Source organism: Erythrolamprus reginae, chromosome 1, assembly GCF_031021105.1.
Source record: "Erythrolamprus reginae isolate rEryReg1 chromosome 1, rEryReg1.hap1, whole genome shotgun sequence".
In the NCBI taxonomy this organism is placed as follows: Eukaryota; Metazoa; Chordata; class Lepidosauria; order Squamata; family Dipsadidae; genus Erythrolamprus; species Erythrolamprus reginae.
The window spans coordinates 363,878,723-363,899,974 of record NC_091950.1 but is presented as its reverse complement, the minus strand read 5'-3'; the positions used below and the strand labels follow the sequence as shown (position 1 = coordinate 363,899,974).

Sequence of the window (21,252 nt, the reverse complement as noted above, 5' to 3'; positions counted from 1 at the left end):
TGCCAAGAAGGACTAGTAGCAACTTCTGTGCTAACTAGGGAATTGATAGAACAATTAATCAGTGGAACAACTTGTCTCCAGAAGTTGTGAATGCTTCAACGTTGGATATTTTAAAGACGAGATTAAACAACCATTTATCTGAAATGGTCTAGGAATTCCTGCCTGAGCAGGACTAGAATATCTCCAAGGTCCGTTCCTTCCACCTCTGTTATTCTATTATTCTGAAACATCACTAACAAACAATATGCAAAATTCCTCAAGCACTTTCAGGAAGCTATCTAGGTTTTTGAAGTAACCAGACTATCACAAGATTATATCAGCTGTCAATGTAAGAATTGCCAGAATGATCTGTTCCTGCTAAGGAAATAACAGAGTGCCCCTATTTTCAAATCATTCTATCAAAGAGAACATAAAATCCAACATATGTGGAATCTAACACGACCTGACAACCTTAGTGAGACAAATAACAAGCTTGCAAAAAAGTTTGGATTTGTAGGGTTCATTTAATATTTAGTAACTCTAATTTCTAGGCAATTATGAGTATTTCTGGGATATTCAAAAGAATAATAAATAGCTTTTAAAAACAACACAGTTAGATCTAGACAGTGGAGGATGTGGTTAATTGTTGCAGGAAGATCATAAATACTGATTACAAATAGTGGCATGAGAAAATAGCAAGAATAGTTCATTGGAATATCTGTGAGAAATATCATTTCCATGCAAGCAAGAACTGGTAGGACCATAAAGTAGACAAAGTAACAGAAAATGAAGAAACCAAAGTGCTCTGGGGCTTTAGAATTCACACAGACAAATACCAGTCACATAACATTTCAGACTTAACAACTGTCAATAAAACAAAAAAAGTTTAGAGAATAAATGTGGCAGTATCTGGAGAACAGCAGAACAAAAGAGAAAGCACTGGAGAAATTTAGAAAATACAGAAATTTGCAAATAGAAGTAGAATGACTGGGGCCAAAGAAAATAAAGATGGCACCAATAGTAATAGGTGCCTTGGGTGCAATCCCAAAACAATTTGAATACCACCAGTCACCATTAATTAATTGTAAAAAGTAGATTTATTTGGTGTAGCTTACATCATGCCCAGATATCTTTAACACCAAAATCTATCTGTCCCAGGTCTGTGGGAAAGATTCAATAAATGGAAAAAACCACCAGATCCTGTCTAAATATCTGGCAGACTTGTATGACCTATTGTAATAATATTTCTTTAAAAAAAAAAATTATAATGATTTTATAAGAGTCATGTAAAGCTCATATATTTCTAATAGCCACATATCAAGAATAAAAGCAGCAGGCTTAAACGATGGACTTTATAGGTACCCTGTTTCCCCGAAAATAAGACTTACCCCAAAAGTAAGGCATGTCAGAGGTTTTGCAGAACTTGCTAATATAAGGCACCCCCCAAAAATAAGGCGTAGTCAAGTTTACATACAGTACGGTGGAAAAACATTCGGTACCATTCAAAGCTGTTCATAGTGGTACCGTAATAATGTGGCGTCCCCTGCTGACCCCTTTGTACCGTCCAGTACAGCAGACACAGTCTGCTGCTATCTCACCGCCATTACAGTCTCCACTATAGTGTGTAGACTGTAGTTCCTCTGGTGGCCAGAAGCTGCAATAGCGGGAGTTGTACCATATAAGTGCCGTACCGTAATCAGTGTACCGTGTGGTGCACTTTCTTTGGGGGTGTAAGCTTTTCTGCCTGTGAATTTGTCTTATTTGAGAAATATAAGCAGTCCCCCCCCCCCCCCGAAAATAAGACGTAGCACAACTTTTGGAGCAAAAATTAATATAAGACAGTGTCTTATTTTCAGGGAAACACGGTATCTATGTACTATATAATGAAACAAAAGAGAAGAAGAATCGGAAAAAACATATTTTAACATTATAATAGTAAATCTATTAAATTTTTGAAAATGTTCAAATGCTTTTTATTTCAAGGACAATTCTAATAAGAAAAATGTGATCACATGATACACTTGGTGTTACCTGAAATCCATATTTTTAGAATTCTTTAAATTTTTTAGTACATAATTCAGTTACCATCAAAGCAGTCATACATTTGGAGAAAAAAATAATTGGGTAGTCCCAAAGTACATCAGGGCTTTTTTAAACACTTTAGAATTTCAAAGGCTTACCTGTTGTTCCCTACCTCTCTCCCTTCCTCAAAACAATCAACCCACATGTCTTGAAAATAACCTTTACTGCTCTAAATATACCCAGGAATTAGCCATTTCCCCTCCCCAGTGATAGTATTTAGATTGACTTCCAGGCAAGCATTTAATTCTAAATGATATAAACAAAAACATTAGCTGATCTGTAGGTGACAATATATTTTGGAGAATTCGCCCACAATACAAGTAATCTTGCTTACTAACCATTAGTTCAATGACTTTTTTGAAGTTATGACAAAACAAGGAAACTTACAACTGGTCCTTGAAGTTGTGGCCATCACAGCATTCCATATTTACATGACTTGGCATTTGGCAACCAGTGTGCATTTATGATGGTTGTAACATTCCATGGTTACACAATATGAATGTTTGCTGAATGATTGTTGTATTTTGGGTTTCTTTTTTAACTGTTCTATATTTCCACTGTTTTATTATGTTGTTTACTATTGCTTATATTGTTTTTGTACTATTAATGTACACCCCTCAAAGTCTGCAAGGACTTGGGCAGTTTAAAAGTCAAATAAATTAAAATTAAAATGAAATTTAATTCTCTTCGGAGAGGGGCGGCATACAAATCCAAATAATAAATAAATAAATAAATCACCACTTGACCCTTCTCAGTTGGATTCTGACAAGCAAAATCAATGGGCAAGCCAGCAATACATTTTAAGTTGAAACCACATGGTGTCTAGCTTAACAACTGTTGGTGATTCGATTAACAACTGCAGCCAAAACCGACAAACTGATGTTGTAAGTAGGGCACAAGTGATGTGACTTTTATAAGGTGCTGACAACAGAGCTTATAATAAAAACATTTAATAACTAATGACAGCTGAAGTACTGAAATCTTATGCCAATATGCTGCTTTCTATGCTAGCTGCAGAAGAAAGACCTTCTCTCCTTGGCAGGCAGCATGAAAATGAGGTGCCTGAACTGCCTTTGTAGGCAGGAGCAGGTGTGAGCAGACTAGTAAGAAGCTGTTGGAAATGAACTGGATTGCCCACCCCAAATTTGTTCTATGTACTGAGTCTCTCACCCACGCAAGTGGATTTCTCACAAAAGTCCTGATTGAAATAGGAGCAATATTTCAGCTCTATTAAAAATAATACACTTTAAAGCCTTGTCTGAGGTTGTACTGACATTTGACTGAAAGTTCAGGATTAAGCCTAGAACTTTTACTCAAACATTATTTTTGGAATGTCCCATAGTATATTTTAATTCCTTGGGGGAAAAAAGACTATTTAGCAAAACATAATCTGAAATATTATTTTCTTCCTCTGCCCCTCCTATTCTAATAACTAATAACTCCAAGAATTTGTATTCAAGGATTTTAAATTGAAGGTAAATGGGAAAGCGGAGTGAAAAATAATAATTTTCCATTTTGCTGGGTCAAACAAGACTGGTAACATCAAGAATATTTACATTTAACTTATGCCCTATATCATTAATTTTTCACCACATTTTCAAGGTCTTGAACTGTCAACAAATTATTGAAAGGTGCAAATTTAAGTACATTCTAAGCGTTTCAATACTTGCAAAACCATAGCCTTAATTGAAGGAGCCTTTAAAAATAGACTACTTTTTGTGCTTTACATGAATAAGTTATTTGGCTCTGGGAGTAGTGAGCTTGCTCAGCACTTTGGATGGCAATCCTCTTCCTAAGAGCTCAGTGCTGCTGGATCTTGTAGAGAGAAAAGGTAGTGTTGTTAAGAATGGAATTGAATCTTATATATATGATTGTTATGAAAACTATATACTAATGCTGAAAAAAGTTGAATGGAAGAGGTATTTCCCACTTTAAGCAACTCAGAATAGCTGCAATATTTAGCCACATTTATTATAGCCACACAGAAATAAGGACATTGCACACCATGCATTTAGATACTATCCTTTAAAACACTGATATTTTTGTCACATCTTTATATCCTGTTTTATCATTTCTTCCTAAGGACCTTGTATTGTGTTATTTATTAGGAAAATACTAAGGATGTGCTCTTTATAGGTAATGTAGCAATTAAGGCACATGGGTGTGATTTCCGATTCATTTCATTATGAAGTAGCCAATAGTACATTAATTATTACCTTATTTACAAAAGGAACTTGTGACAATATTCTAGCTGGCTTTCCCTTCAGCAAGGATATATTTCTAACTCCTATATTCTGTTTTTTTTTCTAAATGATACTCATTACTGGGGCCTTGCTTTTTAATAATGTCTGTACTTTTGAAAATTAAAGAGATCTTTTGACTAATTTCTCAGTGGACCTGTTTTGGTAATCATTTCAGTTCTGATTGTCTGGATAGGAGTAAAGAATCATTATTAGTAAACAGCATGAAACTGACAAATATTTACAGTATTGAGTACAGAGTGTGCTTTATGTCACATAGCTATGGGGTTAAGAAATTGATGGATAGCATACAGGTTGCATGCAGAGAATTCAGTATAAAAATATTAAAATTTTATTTAAACCAAATCAGTAATGCATGAGGGTTGCCCAGAAAGTAATGCACCATATTTTTTTTTAAAAAAATTATTTATGGAACACAATGAAACTTACACACAAGAAAGAATGAAATTTCTTCCACACTCCCTATTTTTCCACATAATCTCAGTCCCATTTTATGGCCTTCCTCCAGCAAGACAAAAGGGTATGAATGCCCTGTCGGTACCACTCCTTGGTCTGATCACGAAGCTATTTCTGCAATGTGCGAATCACTGCTAATGGCCCCACCCCCTGTGCCCAGTGACTAACCGTACTTCTGTTGACTGCAGATTCTCCATAAACTGTACAAAAACATTTGTGAATGTTCCCAACAGTTTCTTTCTCCACAGTGAAATTCAATGATGACACGCTGCTTATAATGTACATCATTTACAGATGCCATTTCAAAACACTGCTGCAGCTATGCTATCTGTCTGAAGAAACACAACATTTACACATGCACTCCTGACAATTCAAATAATGTATATCTAAAGTTTCGCACTCTTGCCATTACTGTGGGCTGAGAATAAAAATGTGCATTACTTTCTGGGCAACCCTCATATATAAACTCACCATTACAGAAACTGCTGAATTAATAACACATGGAATTTCCAAGTTAAAATTATCAAAACAAAGACCAATAAATATATGACAGAAATCATATAAATGTGTGTATGCATAAATGGCTGTCTTTTCCTGCAAGAATTGGCTAAACTGTCATCAAATCTTGTAATCCTCAGAAGTGGCATAAGGTGGGGTTTTTTTGAACTGAAAAGTCTAGATACCCAAAGACGGGTACAAAGACGGGCTACAAGAATGGTGGAAGGCCTTAAGCATAAATCGTATCAGGAAAGACTTAATGAACTCAATCTGTATAGTCTGGAGGACAGAAGGAAAAGGGGGGACATGATCGAAACATTTAAATATGTTAAAGCAGTGGTCCCCAACGTTTTTTCCACCAGGGACCAGTTTCAGCAAGACAATTTTTCTATGGCCCGGTGGGGGCGGAAAGGGGTGTGGTTGGGGGCGGGATTAAGCATGGGGGTGCTGGTCCTCCCCGCCCCTCTTTCCCGCCATCGCCCTGTGGCCGGCAGAACCTGCCTCCCAAGCCCTCTTGCCCAGCGGGGGCTAAGCGCTGGAGACAGGGGGTCAGGCTGGCCCTACTGCCTCCCCCCAGCCAAAAACGCAAAAGCGCCCCGCGGCAGAAGCCAAAAGAGGCTTGAGCCTCTCGGTCCTTCCCGCCCCTCTGTCCATCGTCCTGTGGCCGGCAGAACCTGCCTCCTGAGGCCTCTTGCCCGGCGGGAGGCGAAGCACTGGAGGGAGGGGGTGGCGGCATGAGGGCCGGCAGCTGCTGACTCCACGGACCGGTGCAACATGCCCCGCGGCCCGGTACTGGTCCGCGGCCCGGTGGTTGGGGACCCCTGTGTTAAAGGGTTAAATAAGGTTCAGGAGGGAAGTGTTTTTAATAGGAAAGTGAACACAAGAACAAGGGGACACAATCTGAAATTAGTTGGGGGAAAGATCAAAGGCAACATGAGAAAATATTATTTTACTGAAAGAGTAGTAGATCCTTGGAACAAACTTCCAGCAGATGTGGTTGGTAAATCCACAGTAACTGAATTTAAACATGCCTGGGATAAACATATATCCATTGTAAGATAAAATACAGGAAATAGTATAAGGGCAGACTAGATGGACCATGAGGTCTTTTTCTGCCGTCAGTCTTCTATGTTTCTATGTTTTTATAAACTCTCTTCATTCTTTTTTTAATGAAGAAGATATGTATTACCTTTTTGAGAAGCATACATTTCCTTCTTGTCTAACAAGGAACCTATACCAGCAATCTCTTTTTAGCATTGGAAAATTCTTAGCACACTGTCATTTTGTTTGAAGTAAATACAGTACCATCAGCATATAATAGATGCTTAGGATGTGTAATGAAGGAAACATGCCCCCCTGAAGCTCATATTCTTGTCACTCTTATTTTATACAGCTATTTGTGGTTCAACCATATGCTGTTGTGTTAGTGGTATCTAAGAGATGAGATTGTTTTGGAGAATATCTCTCTGATTTGCATCACAGTTAAAATTTACCCTTGTTCTGTTGTCAACATGATAGTTTTATTTATTTTTTCTTCAAAGAAGTTCAGAATAATTGGTCTTTCAATTTATGTTAATATATGTTAATATTACTCTGGTATCTACTGCTATATTTTAATTGAGAAAGCTATTCAAATGTGGATTGGAAAATTCAGTACATAAATTCCTGATAAATCCCAATGATACAAAACTACATTGAATAGTAGCATTGTCCTACATTGTAGAATTCCTCATCCATAGAGATTATGGTATACAGTGGTACCTCTATTTATGAGCCTAATTTGTTCCATGATCAGGTTCTTAAGTAGAAAATTTTGTAAGAAGAAGCAATTTTTCCCATAGGAATCAATGTAAAAACAAATAATGCGTGTGATTGGGGAAACTACAGGGAGGGTGGAGACCTTCTTTCCTCCCAGGAGATTCCTAGAGAGGCCCCATTGAGGCTTGTCCCCACCTTTTCCTGCCCTGTTTCCTCCCAGGAGATTCCTAGAGAGGCCCCACGGACGCTTCTCCCTGCCTTTTCCAGTTATAGTTTTGGAAGGTCGGGCTTGTAAGTGGAAAATGGTTATTGAGAAGAGGCAAAAAAATCTTGAACACCTGGTTCTTATCTAGAAAAGTTTGTAAGTAGAGGTGTTCTTAGGTAGAGGTACCACTGTATTTTGAGATCTGGTTCAGCATGACTGGAAACATGCATTGGGAATTATGAATGGAACAAGGCAGATGAAAATCTCTCTTTTAAAAATGATGATACTTTTTTGCTGTTTGAGTGCTAATTTATTTATCATTCTGCTACTTTCCCAAAGAGCTTAAGGGTGGCTTATGCACATTTCTATGGAATTTAACAATTATTTGGTTTCAGCCACAGATTATTGATTCCGAAGAATCAATACTTTTTTGAAAAGTAAATTCCATTGTACCTAGTGAACATGTATTTGAAATAAACTGGCATAGGTATTTTTATCCAAATTTTTCTATTTAGCTATATTTTTCTATTTTTCTATAATCTATAATCTATATTTTTCTATAATCTCCAAGAGGTTATAAAAGTTTAATTCTCAGATATTATAGTTTTCTGTATTTGGATTCTGCATACACCATACCAGAGTCTTGAAAGTAGTGTGAGACAGGACAAAAATAAATAGTTCTCACTTCCTGTGGTACATCAAAAGTACCGTCACTCCACAGTGGACAGTTTAATTGCACTTGAATAATCTTAGAAAATTTGCTATATGCCAGCTAATTAAATAAGAGAGCTCAAAAAGGAGATGGGATTATGGGAAAGTCATGAGAAAACAGCATGGGAAGACATTCAGAGTTCTGTTCCTCACCTCTCAATCTCAAATTTGTTTGTTTGTTTGTTCATTTGTTTATTTATTTAATTTATATGCCGCCCCCTCCGAAGACTCAGGACAGCTTACAACATATAAAAACAGTATACATCGAGATATGATTAATTAAAATTAAAATTAAGAAATACATTTTAAAAAACTAAAAAAGCCTATTAGCACACATACATGACCATTCAAACAAGCCCACTATATATTCACTGGCTAGGGGTTAGAATCTAATGACCCCAGTCTTGGTGGCATAAATGAGTCTTTAGACTCTTATGGAAGGCAGGGAGGGTGGAGTGAACACGAATCTCTGGAGGGAGTTGATTCCAGAGGGCCGGGGCTCCCACAGAGAAGGCTCTTCCCCTGGGTCCCGCCAAGTGACATTGTCTAGTTGATGGGACCCGGAGAAGGCTTACTCTGTGGGACCTAACTGGTCACTGGGATTCATGCGGCAGGAGGCGGGATTCTTCTTTGAACAATGGTCATCCTGACCATTGAGAATATCAATAATGCCATTTCCTGACACATGTGTACTCTAGAATGTTAGTTACTTTGGGTGGCTTATTAGAATTATGATTGACCAAATATGGTTCAAGTGAAGATGAATTGTTCTGCAAGTATATTGTTAGATAACTACAAAAGCTTATGCAGATAATAGTCATAATCACAATAACACCAATAAATATTTAGGAAAGTTTGCCGGCAGGCCTGGGGCCATTGATCAAATAATGCATCATCCAGATCCGGCCACAAAAGATATGCATGGTTTTAATAATGGGTTTTAAATTGTCTTTTATATTGATCCTTTTTAGATGTTGTTTTTCTTTGCTGTGAGCTGCCCAGAGTCCTTCGGGAGTTGGGCGGCATACAAATTATATAAACAAACAAACAAACAAACAAACAAACAAACATTTGATTTCCAAATCAACCTGCAAAGAAACAAGTAAAAACTAAAAACTTGAGCAAACAATTTTCAAGTAAGTGCCAGGCTTATTACTATATAGACAGGAAGGAACCATTTAAACCAGTACTTCTCAACTGCAGCAAGTTTTAAATGTTTACTTTTATTTAGTTAGTTAGTTAGTTCATCATACATGCACAAAATAACAGGTATAAATATAAACATGGCTATAAACACAGGAAATGGATATGAATAATGGGATCAGTAGGAAAGGAACTGTAGACACGCTGGTGTGCTTCAGCTCTCAAAATTCGCCACCCAGCATGCTGGGTGTTGAAGTCTAAACATCCTAAACTTGCTGAAATTGAGAAACACAGATCCACAAGAAATGCAAAAACTATAGATCAGCCATAGAAAAGCAAATGCAACAACTGCTATGATTCAAAAACAAGCCCTTTATTTGTTTATCTATCTATCTATCTATCTATCTATCTATCTATCTATCTATCTATCTATCTATCTATCTATCCAACAAGTATAGGATTGTAGTTTGTATAACCATAACATACCGTAAGTAGAAAGTAATGATAAAAGAAGACAATAGGACCAGTAGGAGATGGACGGTAGGCACAATGGAGTGCTTACAAACCTCTCAGAAAATGGGAGAGGTAAACTGAAGACAATCTAAGGTTAAAGATTTTGGGGTTTGGGGAAGAAACCACAGAGTTAGGTAGTGCATTCCAGGCATTGATCACTCTATTGCTGAAGTTGTCTTTTCTGCAGTATATAGAGAACTAATGTTCACATTTTCTTGCATTTCATTTTTCTTCCCACCTGCTTTAATGGGTGATTTGACCCACATCTTTGAGTGGCAGATGAAGCTGCTCCTAAAAGATACAGAGAGCTACTCCAGGATATCCTTAGATTTCCTCACATGTTCTTTTTGCCTTTACATCTAAAGTGCTTCCAAACCATTTTTTTCTGTCGTGTTTCTCTTTTATTGTGCGTAGGTAAACATATTTTTTGAGTCTCATTGCACTGATAATTGTGATGATATTGCAAAATTGATTTGATGGGAGAATGGTTTCAGCTTTCATGCTGTAGAACAGGGGTGTCAAACACTCGCCATACCCACCCCAGATTTAGCAAAGGGGAAAAAAGTTGTGACACATCATGTGACAACAACGTATCATTGCAAGTTTGACACCTCTACTGTAGAATAAAAAGCATTTTTAGTGACTGATTTCAACTAGTTTCCCACTTTAACAGAGTAATAAAAATGCCATGTTCATAACTAAACTTGCTTTTAAGGATTGATGGCATCGTGCCATGTAACATTTATTTTCTTGCCCTCTTCCTCCTTACACATTGATGCCATTTAAAAGCCATTAAAAATTACTATTACTGTCTTCCATTACTGTTGCTCTTTCTCTAATTTTCCTGTGCTTTAATGATATACAGGAAGTAGTAAGGCCCTGTTTCCTTAATGAAAAAATTGTCCCTGACCTTTGGACAAAGATATGTTCTTATAACCAGACAAAAACCCAGTTGTATTTCATTATATAAAAATAATAAGACTTTGGTGGCAGAGCAGTTTCTTTCTGACAATCAAATATTTCTGATGATCATATGCTGCAATCAATGATTCTTTAAACATGATCTTAATGCCAGCAGATTACTATATTTAGGAAATGTAAATTCTATATCGGGTCCAAAGACGGACTACAAGAATGGTGGAAGGTCTTAAGCATAAAACGTATCAGGCAAGACTTAATGAACTCAATCTGTATAGTCTGGAGGACAGAAGGAAAGGGGGGGACATGATCGAAACATTTAAATATGTTAAAGGGTTAAATAAGGTCCAGGAGGGAAGTGTTTTTAATAGGAAAGTGAACACAAGAACAAGGGGACACAATCTGAAGTTAGTTGGGGGAAAGATCAAAAGCAACATGAGAAAATATTATTTTACTGAAAGAGTAGTAGATCCTTGGAACAGACTTCCAGCAGACGTGGTAGATAAATCCACAGTAACTGAATTTAAACATGCCTGGGATAAACATATATCCATCCTAAGATAAAATACAGAAAATAGTATAAGGGCAGACTAGATGGATCATGAGGTCTTTTTCTGCCGTCAGTCTTCTATGTTTCTATATATTATATTTTTCTTTATTTGGATTGATTAAAGTAGATTATGATAGAAGTAAAGAAGAAGACAATCTAGAAGTGGTCCTGACAAATCATAACATAGAGTTAAAATATCTAGTTTTTTTATTTTAAAAAAATCTTATTGGCGGATACATTAATATAAAGTTATATATTAGAAACAATACCTTTTTTTAAAAAACGTTACTTGTTTTGCTTTGTCCGAAGAACACCTGTATTTTAAATATATAACCATTAATTTCATTTCCTGGGATTTACAGAAATGCAAATATTTTGCTGTTTTTAAAGTTGAGTTAGGAGAACCTGTCACAAAAAAACCAGTTACCCATTCCCCCCACACACACATACATAAATGTTATTCTACTCCTGCCACTAATAAATAGTGACTAAATTAGTAGACCAGAGAAATACTGTGGACATACTGTAGTATACTTATGATATGCTGTAAGTTATTACTAATGTTAAGTCCTCCTCTAGGACTGTGTCAGAGTTAGTAACAAAGATTGATAGACCTGTTGGACAGACAGGTTTTAGAGACATCTGGATAAATTGTCAGCTCATTTATGCTCTGAGTCTGCTCTTATACAAAAGAGTCGAGGCCCATAGTAGCTGGGAATTCTCCATGTCTTAAATTTCTACATTATGGAATTGAGATTATTTGTGCCAGAAAATAAATCTTCCTTTGCCTGGGATAGCTGTTTTGAATGCAAAGCGAAAAATGCATCTTGAGCCTGGGTCACACATACACCCTGGCCACGCCCATCATAACCACACCAACCCTTGCCATGTCCACCTCTGGCCTTCTGAGATGAAACACAACCCTGATACGGTCTTCAATGAAATCTTGTTTGACACTACTGCTCTAATATTTGAGCTAGATAAGTAAAGAGCCAGTGTATGAAAGTTTGAAATTTAGTTAGTTAGTTAATTAGTTAGTTATTCACTCACTCACTCACTCACTCACTCACTCACTCACTCATTCATTCATTCATTCATTCATTCATTCATTCAATGATTTAAACATTCCAGTTTGTTTAAAATAAAAGATGAGGTTAGATTTGATTGTGTTCCTGTTGATTTAGAACCATTTTATGTGTTATGTAACCAAAAAGCAGTCCTTTTTAAAAAAAGACTGTCAAAGGACCACTGCTGCTCACTTCAGGCTGCAGTTCTAAGAAATAATGTTCATTCTGATTTCTAGGAAATACTACTGTTACTACATGAGCTGATGACACCAGTTTCTGCCCCCTCCCCTTGAAAGGTCCAGTTGCGGAAAATTAAATAACACGTACATTGAAAATGAGCCAATTATATGAAATAATGAAAATGAACAATTTCCACCGATCAATTCCTGGATGTTCTTCCAAAACTCAGTGGCACATGAATACTGTTTATTAGAAATGTTCTAATGGGGGGAAAAGTTTACTGTGAGCTGATACATAGATTATTCTGAAAGGGTACAAATCAATGAAAGAAAACCGATTGAATAACAAATTTAATTCAAAGTAGATCATTATGTGATAATATTCTCTCCCAAATAAAAATTGCAATGGAATATATTATATATGTTATATACTATTGATGATAGAATTAATATGTAAGTGTGACCCTGAATTTAAGCTCTTTCTTATGCATCATTGCTGGTTTCATATTCATTAGTTATACTAATGAAGCAGTGGAAGTGATGTGCCGGTGCCTGGAGGCTGTTGGGGCCTGGATGGGTATCAACAGACTCAAACTCAACCCGGATAAGACGGAGTGGCTGTGGGTTTTGCCTCCCAAGGACAATTCCATCTGTCCATTCATCACCCTGGGGGGGGGAATTATTGACCCCTTCAGAGAGGGTCCGCAACTTGGGCGTCCCCCTCGATCCACAGCTCACATTAGAGAACCATCTTTCAGCTGTGGCGAGGGGGCGTTTGCCCAGGTTCGCCTGGTGCACCAGTTGCGGCCCTATTTGGACCGGGACTTATTGCTCACGGTCACTCATGCCCTCATCACCTCGAGGCTCGACTACTGTAACGCTCTCTACATGGGGCTACCTTTGAAAAGTGTTCGGAAACTTCAGATCGTGCAGAATGCAGCTGCGAGAGCAGTCATGGGCTTTCCCAAATATGCCCATGTCACAGCAACACTCCGCAATGTGCATTGGTTGCCGATCAATTTCCGGTCACAATTCAAAGTGTTGGTTATGACCTATAAAGCCCTTCATGGCATCGGACCAGAATATCTCCGAGACCACCTTCTGCTGCACGAATCCCAGCAACTGATTAGGTCCCACAGAGTTGGCCTTCTCCAGGTCCCGTCAACTAAACAATGTCGGTTGGCGGGCCCCAGGGGAAGAGCCTTTTCTGTGGCGGCCCCAACTCTCTGGAACCAGCTCCCCCCAGAGATTAGAACTGCCCCTACCCTCCTTGCCTTTCATAAACTCCTCAAAATCCACCTTTGTCGTCAGGCATGGGGGAATTGAGATATCTCCCCCGGGCCTATACAATTTATGTATGGTATGTCTGTAGGTATGTCTGCTTAAAAATGGGGTTTTCTTAACTACTTTAAATTTTAAAATGTAAATTATTAGATTTGTTATGAATTGTTTTATTATGTTGTGAGCCGCCCCGAGTCTACGGAAAGGGGCGGCATACAAATCTAATAAATAAATAAATATACTAGTTTTCCCAAATACTACTTTTTCAGTTTTTAACCTACTTCTTTATTTCATGGCTTCATAAAATAATAATACCATGGAGTTGAAAGTAGTCACTTTGGCTATTTAATTAAATTTCCTTTTTAGTTCAGGATCTAAATAAAAGAATATATATCTTTTTTAATTTATTCATTTTTCAATATGCAAATCAATAAATTTTAACAGTACTGTGTCATATCTATCATATGGTTGTTTATATTTATTTCTCTACACCTTTATTTCTCTGCACTAACCAATTACACAACCTACCTACCTGTATTCCACTCCTCATAAAATTATGTCTCCTCTTTGCTTTTCATTTCCAAAGTGAACCTGTACATCTCTGCACATTTGAGTATTTTATGTATAAAAGTATCTCTCTCATAGGACCTCCCAGACTCATGATTCCTGTTCAAAGAGCAAGTAGCAGTTTTGGCTAGGAAGGCCTTTCTGCAACTTTGTGTTGTGTAGCAGTTGTACCCTTACCTGAATCCTGACACCCAATGTATTTTCACTCATGACCTAGTCATCTCTTGGCTGGATTCCTGCCACACACCCTACATGAGGCTTCAAGAGTATTTGATGATCTCGACTCCAATTGGAAAACAGAGTCGACTGACAACGAGTCAGTCGAGGTGACTGGGGCACGTACTTGTCCACCTGTCTGGGAAGAGTTTGATCTGGTGACACCTGATGAAGTGGACAAGGCCATTGGAGCTGTGAGTTCCGCCACCTGTTTACTGGATCCGTGTCCCTCCTGGTTGGTTTTGGCCAGCAGGGAGGTGACACGGAGCTGGGTCCAGGAGATTACCAACGCTTCCTTGGGGAGGGGAGTTTTTCCAACACTCTATAAAGAAGCACTCGTGCGCCCCTTCCTCAAGAAGCCTTCCCTGGACCCAGCCGTACTTAATAATTATCATCCAGTCTCCAACCTTCCCTTTATGGGGAAGGTTGTTGAGAAGGTGGTGGCACTCCAGCTCCAGCGGTCCTTGGAAGAAGCCGATTATCTAGGTCCTCAGCAGTCGGGTTTCAGGCCCGGTTACAGCACGGAAACTGCTTTGGTCGCGTTGATGGATGATCTCTGGCGGGCCTGGGACAGGGGTTTATCCTCTGTCCTGGTGCTCCTTGACCTCTCAGCGGCTTTCGATACCATCGACCATGGTATCCTTCTGCACCGGCTGGAGGGGTTGGGGGTGGGAGGCACTGTTCTTCAGTGGTTCTCCTCCTACCTCTCTGGCCGGTCGCAGTCGGTGTTAGTGGGGGGTCAGAGGTCAGCTCCGAGGTCTCTCCCTTGTGGGGTGCCTCAGGGGTCGGTCCTCTCCCCCCTGCTATTTAATATCTACATGAAACCGCTGGGTGAGATCATCCAAGGACATGGGGTGAGGTATCATCAGTACGCTGATGATACCCAGCTTTACATCTCCAACCCATGCCCAGTCAACGAAGCAGTGGAAGTGATGTGCCGGTGCCTGGAGGCTGTTGGGGCCTGGATGGGTGTCAACAGACTCAAACTCAACCCGGATAAGATGGAGTGGCTGTGAGTTTTGCCTCCCAAGGACAATTCCATCTGTCCGTCCATTACCCTGGGGGGGGGAATTATTGACCCCCTCGGAGAGGGTCCGCAACTTGGGCATCCTCCTCGATCCACAGCTCACATTAGAGAACCATCTTTCAGCTGTGGCGAGGGGGGGCGTTTGCCCAGGTTCGCCTAGTGCACCAGTTGCGGCCCTATCTGGACCGGGACTCATTGCTCACAGTCACTCATGCCCTCATCACCTCGAGGTTCGACTACTGTAATGCTCTCTACATGGGGCTACCTTTGAAAAGTGTTCGGAAACTTCAGATCGTGCAGAATGCAGCTGCGAGAGCAGTCATGGGCTTACCTAGGTATGCCCATGTTTCACCATCACTCCGCAGTCTGCATTGGCTGCCGATCAATTTCCGGTCACAATTCAAAGTGTTGGTTATGACCTTTAAAGCCCTTCATGGCACTGGACCAGAATATCTCCGAGACCGCCTCCTGCCGCACGAATCCCAGCGACTGATTAGGTCCCACAGAGTTGGCCTTCTCCGGGTCCCGTCAACTAAACAATGTCGGTTGGCGGGCCCCAGGGGAAGAGCCTTCTCTGTGGCGGCACCGACTCTCTGGAACCAACTCCCCCCAGAGATTAGAACTGCCCCTACTCTCCCTGCCTTCCGTAAACTCCTTAAAACCCACCTCTGCCGTCAGGCATGGGGGAATTGAAACACCTCCCCCGGGCATGTTTAATTTATGCATGGTATGTTTGTGTGTGCGTCTGTTAGTATATGGGGTTCTTTTAAATCTTGTATAAATTTTAAAGTTATCTGGATTATTTATGATTTGTTCTATCTTGTTGTGAGCCGCCCCGAGTCTTCGGAGAGGGGCGGCATACAAATCTAAATAATAAATAAATAAATAAATAAATTTGGAAGCTGCTGGTGGTGCAGAATGCAGCAGCATACTCAATCCTGGGAACTCCTAGGATTGTACATACAACACTATTTCTGTGCAATCTGCCTTGTTTGCTTCTGGATCCAATTCAAAGGTTGGATTGTTACCTTTAAAGGCTTACATGGCATGGATCCAGGATATCTGAGTGTTGTGGCCTGTCAGCAGCCTGTGCAGCTAAGAGCAGATCCTGTTCAAGAGGAGACCAACTTGGTAGTGTGCCAGTGGCCTGTGTAGCTGGCACCCGAGTTGGATAGTGGGAAGGATGGTGAGGAATCGGTGGCAGAAGCAGAGATTCAGCCAGGACCTTCGGAACCTCCAGCCTCTCAGAGCAGCAATGATCAAGAGGCTTCTCCTCTTCTTGATGCAAGAGCCCGCAAAGCTGCAAAGAGACAGGAATGGTTACTCCAGAGGAGGTCTCCTCTGGAGTAAGACTGGGAGCTAATTGGCCACTCTCCTAGTCTACTTTTGGACATCAGAGGCAGCTAACACGCTGCAGAGAACAATGTTTGTGAAGCCCATCTGATCATAGTTTGCTCTGTATCTGATAGAGTTCTGATTTGTTTTTTCTGCTGCCATTTCAGTGAATCAAGAACTACCTCTAGGCATTTTGCCAACTCTCTGAAGCTACCTTAGACCTAATTGCTCTTCTTGGCTTTAAACCCCAGCCTCCGAAACTGTAACCGGAAAAGGCAGGGAGAAGCCTCCGTGGGACCTCTCTAGGAATCTCCTTGGAGGATACAGGGCTGGAAAAGATGGGGAGAACCCTCCGTGGGGCCTCTCTAGGAATCTCCTGTGAGGAAACAGGGCCGGAAAAGGTGGGGAGAACCCTCCGTGGGGCCACTCTAGGAATCTCCTGGGAGGATACAGGGCCTCCACCCTCCCCGTGGTTTCCCCAATCGCACACATTATTTGCTTTTACATTGATTCCTATGGGAAAAAATTGCTTCTTCTTATAAACTTTTCTACTTAAGAACCTGGTCATGGAACAAATTAAATTCGTAAGTAGAGGTACCACTGTACTAAGATCAGATATGATCATTTTGATCCAAAAGCTCTGATTGCCTAAATTTTGGGGGGCTGGAGTATGCTTGGAGATATATTGTGAGCACGCTTACAAAATAGTTGCTGTATAGATGTCACCAGATAAAAGACCTAGATGCAGAAGGCATACAAACCATTGAACCAGAAGTTCCAATAATTTACTTTCTAAATATGCCTCTGAAATCTATCTGGAGGTGAGAAATATTGTTGGAAATGCATGCTATTTCTGAGCCAGACCTTTGCAACGTGCTAGCTGTGTGTTCTTTTTAAAATTGAAATACTGTAAGAGTTCAGTAGAATATATGCCAAGATTATATATGAAAAGTTACATTATTGACATTGACATCTTGCTTGCGTCTTAAGTCATATCATTTATAGAAAAGAGATATGCAATAATTTATACAACAATTTGGGGGAGGAAAATAAGATTGAATTATCCAGTCTGTATGAAGAGCCATTGTGGCATAGTGGTTAGAATGCAGCATTGCAGGCTAATTTTTCTGACTGCCAGAGGTTCAATCCTTACTGCCTCAAGGTTAACTCAGCCTTTCCATCCTTCCGAGGTCAGTAAAATGAGGGCCCAGATTGTTGGACGCATAATGCTGACTCTTTCTAAGTGCTATTGCAATGTTTAATTAAAGTTGTAAATCTTATAGTCAGTGACTATAAGTGGACAGGGGGAAAAGAGGATTTGAAATAGTATGGTCGGTGGTAACCTTTTATACAGTAGCTATACATTATTTAATAACTCTCTCTGAGAACTTGGTATAATACTGAAAATTACTTATAAGAAAATTTTATTTCTGAAATGAATTAAATATATTTCTGAATAAATCTCTAGAGATTGCATTTTTAAGAGAATCCACTATTTGTTTTACCTACATGAAAAACATTGATTCTTTGAAGAATTCCCAGTGCAGTTCAATTTGAGATGAATTTAGTAATCCAATTAGTAAAGAATCTGTATTAATCTTTTAATTAATGGGATCTATATTCCTATGGAACTTTTAAAAAGTGTCCTTATCTGCAGTGCTAATTAGTTGTGTAATTTAATGCCTTTAACTGATTTATCAACAGCTCAAGTTGTTTGTAATTTAGGATTTGGGAACATCTCACCACGTACAGAAGGTGGAAAAATATTCTGTATCATCTATGCCTTACTGGGAATCCCTCTCTTTGGTTTTCTGCTGGCTGGAGTTGGAGATCAACTAGGGACCATATTTGGGAAAGGGATCGCCAGAGTAGAAGACACATTTGTTGTGAGTATGCTACCTGTATTGCAGATATGATTTTTCTGCAGATACATTGTTCTGAAAGATGATTAAGTTCTGTTAATGTTGAAAATATTTTATTACAGATATTTGATTTTGATCATGGTTAAAAATCTGGCATAAAGTAACCGTACATAGCAGTATATTAATAAAAAATATTTCTTCCTATAAATATTATATAGCAATGATTTTCAACCTTTTTAAAGCCGTGGCACATTTTTTACATTTACAAAATCCTGGGGCACACCACCAGCCAAAATGACACAAAATGACACTCTAACACAGTACATATTATACATATAGTTAATAATATACACCATTAGGAGAAACATAACCAGCTGAGGCCGAGGCTTCATCTAGTGGTGGCAACATTTACCTCCAGTCCTGACCAGGATTAGAAATCAGGACCATGGGGAGGAGTAGCAGCCTCAACCACTCACCACGGCCACACAATGACAAGTGCACAGCGGCCCCAGCTGGGACCTTCCTGGGTGTGGATGAGAGGCAGCCTGCTATTGGTTCCTCGCTAGTGGTCAGGATGAATCCTAGAAGGTCAGTGAGTGTTCCCTATGCCTCCACTCTTCCTGTCGCTGATAGCTGGAGGTATTGTGAGGGGAATGTTTATGTTCGGTTGGAGGTGGCTGGAGGCGGGTTGGATAAATGGTCTCTGCGGACCGTATCCAATACGCAGGCCGTAGTTTGGGAACCCATGTTTAATTTCCCCACGGCACACCTGACTATGTCTCGCACTGGTTGAAAAACACTGCTATATAGAATACTATCCCTCTCTTTTTTCTTTTGATCCAAATCACATCTTTCTATTCTCACTATTATCACTTCTACAGAACATGCACCCATGCCGTTGGCCTTGTTGGCTTAAATGTCTGATGGGACACATGAACACACAACTCCCAATGCTAAATAAGAGGGTAAATGCTTTTTCTCTTTTTCCATCAATGTTTTTAGTATTAAAGTGGATAAGGACAAAGATTAATCTAAATAAATAAATAAACAAACAAATAAGAAAGAGAACATGTGTTTGCACATTCACAACAGACCGTCAAAATACTCTTTAATAAATCCATTACTGAAAAAATAGCAATAATGAGAGGTGTTTGTCAGGGCTGCCCCTTAGCACCCCTAATTTTTATACTCGCTATAGAAACACTATTAAAGAATATAAGAAACAACTCACAAATCCACGGAATCAAAATAAAAAAGGAATAATTTAAATTACAAGCCTTTGCAGATGATAAATTATTCATAATCCAAGACCCACTCGAATCAGCTCATATTTTACTGGAAGAACTACATAAATTCGGAGAAATAACCGGTCTTAAAATCAACATAGATAAAACTAAAATTATAAGCAAAAATATGACTAAAGAACAAAACTCTCTACTAGAACAAACCCTTAATCTAAAAATAGTCAAAAAAATTTAAATATTTAGGTATTTGGATTTCAGCAAGTTGTAGCAGTCTAAAAAAGGACAACTTTGATAAACTTACACAAGATATACAAAAAGACTTACTGAGATGGTCAAAGTTAAAACTATCTTTGATGGGGAAGATTGCCGCAATTAAATCAAACATTCTCCCTAGATACCTATATTTATTTCAGGTAGCCCTAATCAAATTGAATAAATTATTCTTTGAACATTTACATAAGATAATTTGAAAATTCATTTGGTCAAAAAAAAGGCAAGAATAAAATTAAAAAAATTACAGGATCATCGATCTAGAGGAGGCTTTGGCCTCCCTAACTTTCATTTATACTATCAAGCTGCCATCCTGGCTAAAGTCAAGGACTTGATAATGCTCCAAAATACACAATTACTTTAGAAGGATTTGACTTGCAGTTGGGGTGACACTCATTTTTAACGATGGAACTGAGCAAAATTCCAAAGTATTTTAAAAATAATTATACAAGAAATGCCTTAATATCAACATGGCACCTGATCAAAAAAACCTACTATTTAGCAATTCCAAAATGGATATCTCCTAACGAATCTCTTACTTATCCAACTGTCTTTTCTTCATCAAAAATTATAACTTACTCCAAACTACTTGATCTTAATGATAATATCCTTACAAAACAACAACTAGAAGACAATTGGCTATCGTTAGATTGGTTTACTTACATGCAGATAAATGCCAAATATAAACAACATAAGAACACTCTTGGTTTTCAAAATGCCAATCCCCTCGATATAATCCTATTTGGATCTAATTTAAAAATGATTTCAAAAATATACAGCTACTTACTAAGACAAGACAATATAGAAGAACAAGTTAAGGGATGTATGATTCCATGGGTACAAAATTTTGGATACATAATAAATCTATCAGAGTGGGAAAAAATATACACAATTAATTATAAAATGACCCTCGCGATATCCTACAAAGAGAACTTATTCAAAATGATCTACAGGTGGCACCTTTCACCGGCTAGACTCTCAAAGATGAACCCCAACATATCTCCTCTCTGCTGGAAATGTAAAAAAAAAAACAAGGAAGCTACTATCATTTATGGTGGACATGCACATATGCCCAAAAATTTTGGATAGATGTTAAAAAAATTATACACCAAGCCATATCGATAATGATT

The 21,252-nt window shown here is 38.8% G+C and overlaps 1 protein-coding gene across 2 annotated transcripts in view; it reads left to right on the top strand.

Annotated features, from left to right (window-relative positions):
- The window catches only part of KCNK2 (potassium two pore domain channel subfamily K member 2), a 92,041-nt gene that overhangs the window by 45,456 nt on the left and 25,333 nt on the right, over window positions 1-21,252 (top strand). Inside the window, exon 4 of one of the 2 annotated variants that reach the window (XM_070741172.1) lies at window positions 18,472-18,632. In XM_070741172.1, coding sequence (XP_070597273.1) covers window positions 18,472-18,632 — 161 coding nt within the window. Of the gene's footprint in view, window positions 1-18,450; window positions 18,633-21,252 lie in introns of both variants that reach the window. The other variant, XM_070741163.1, reaches the window with a different exon arrangement.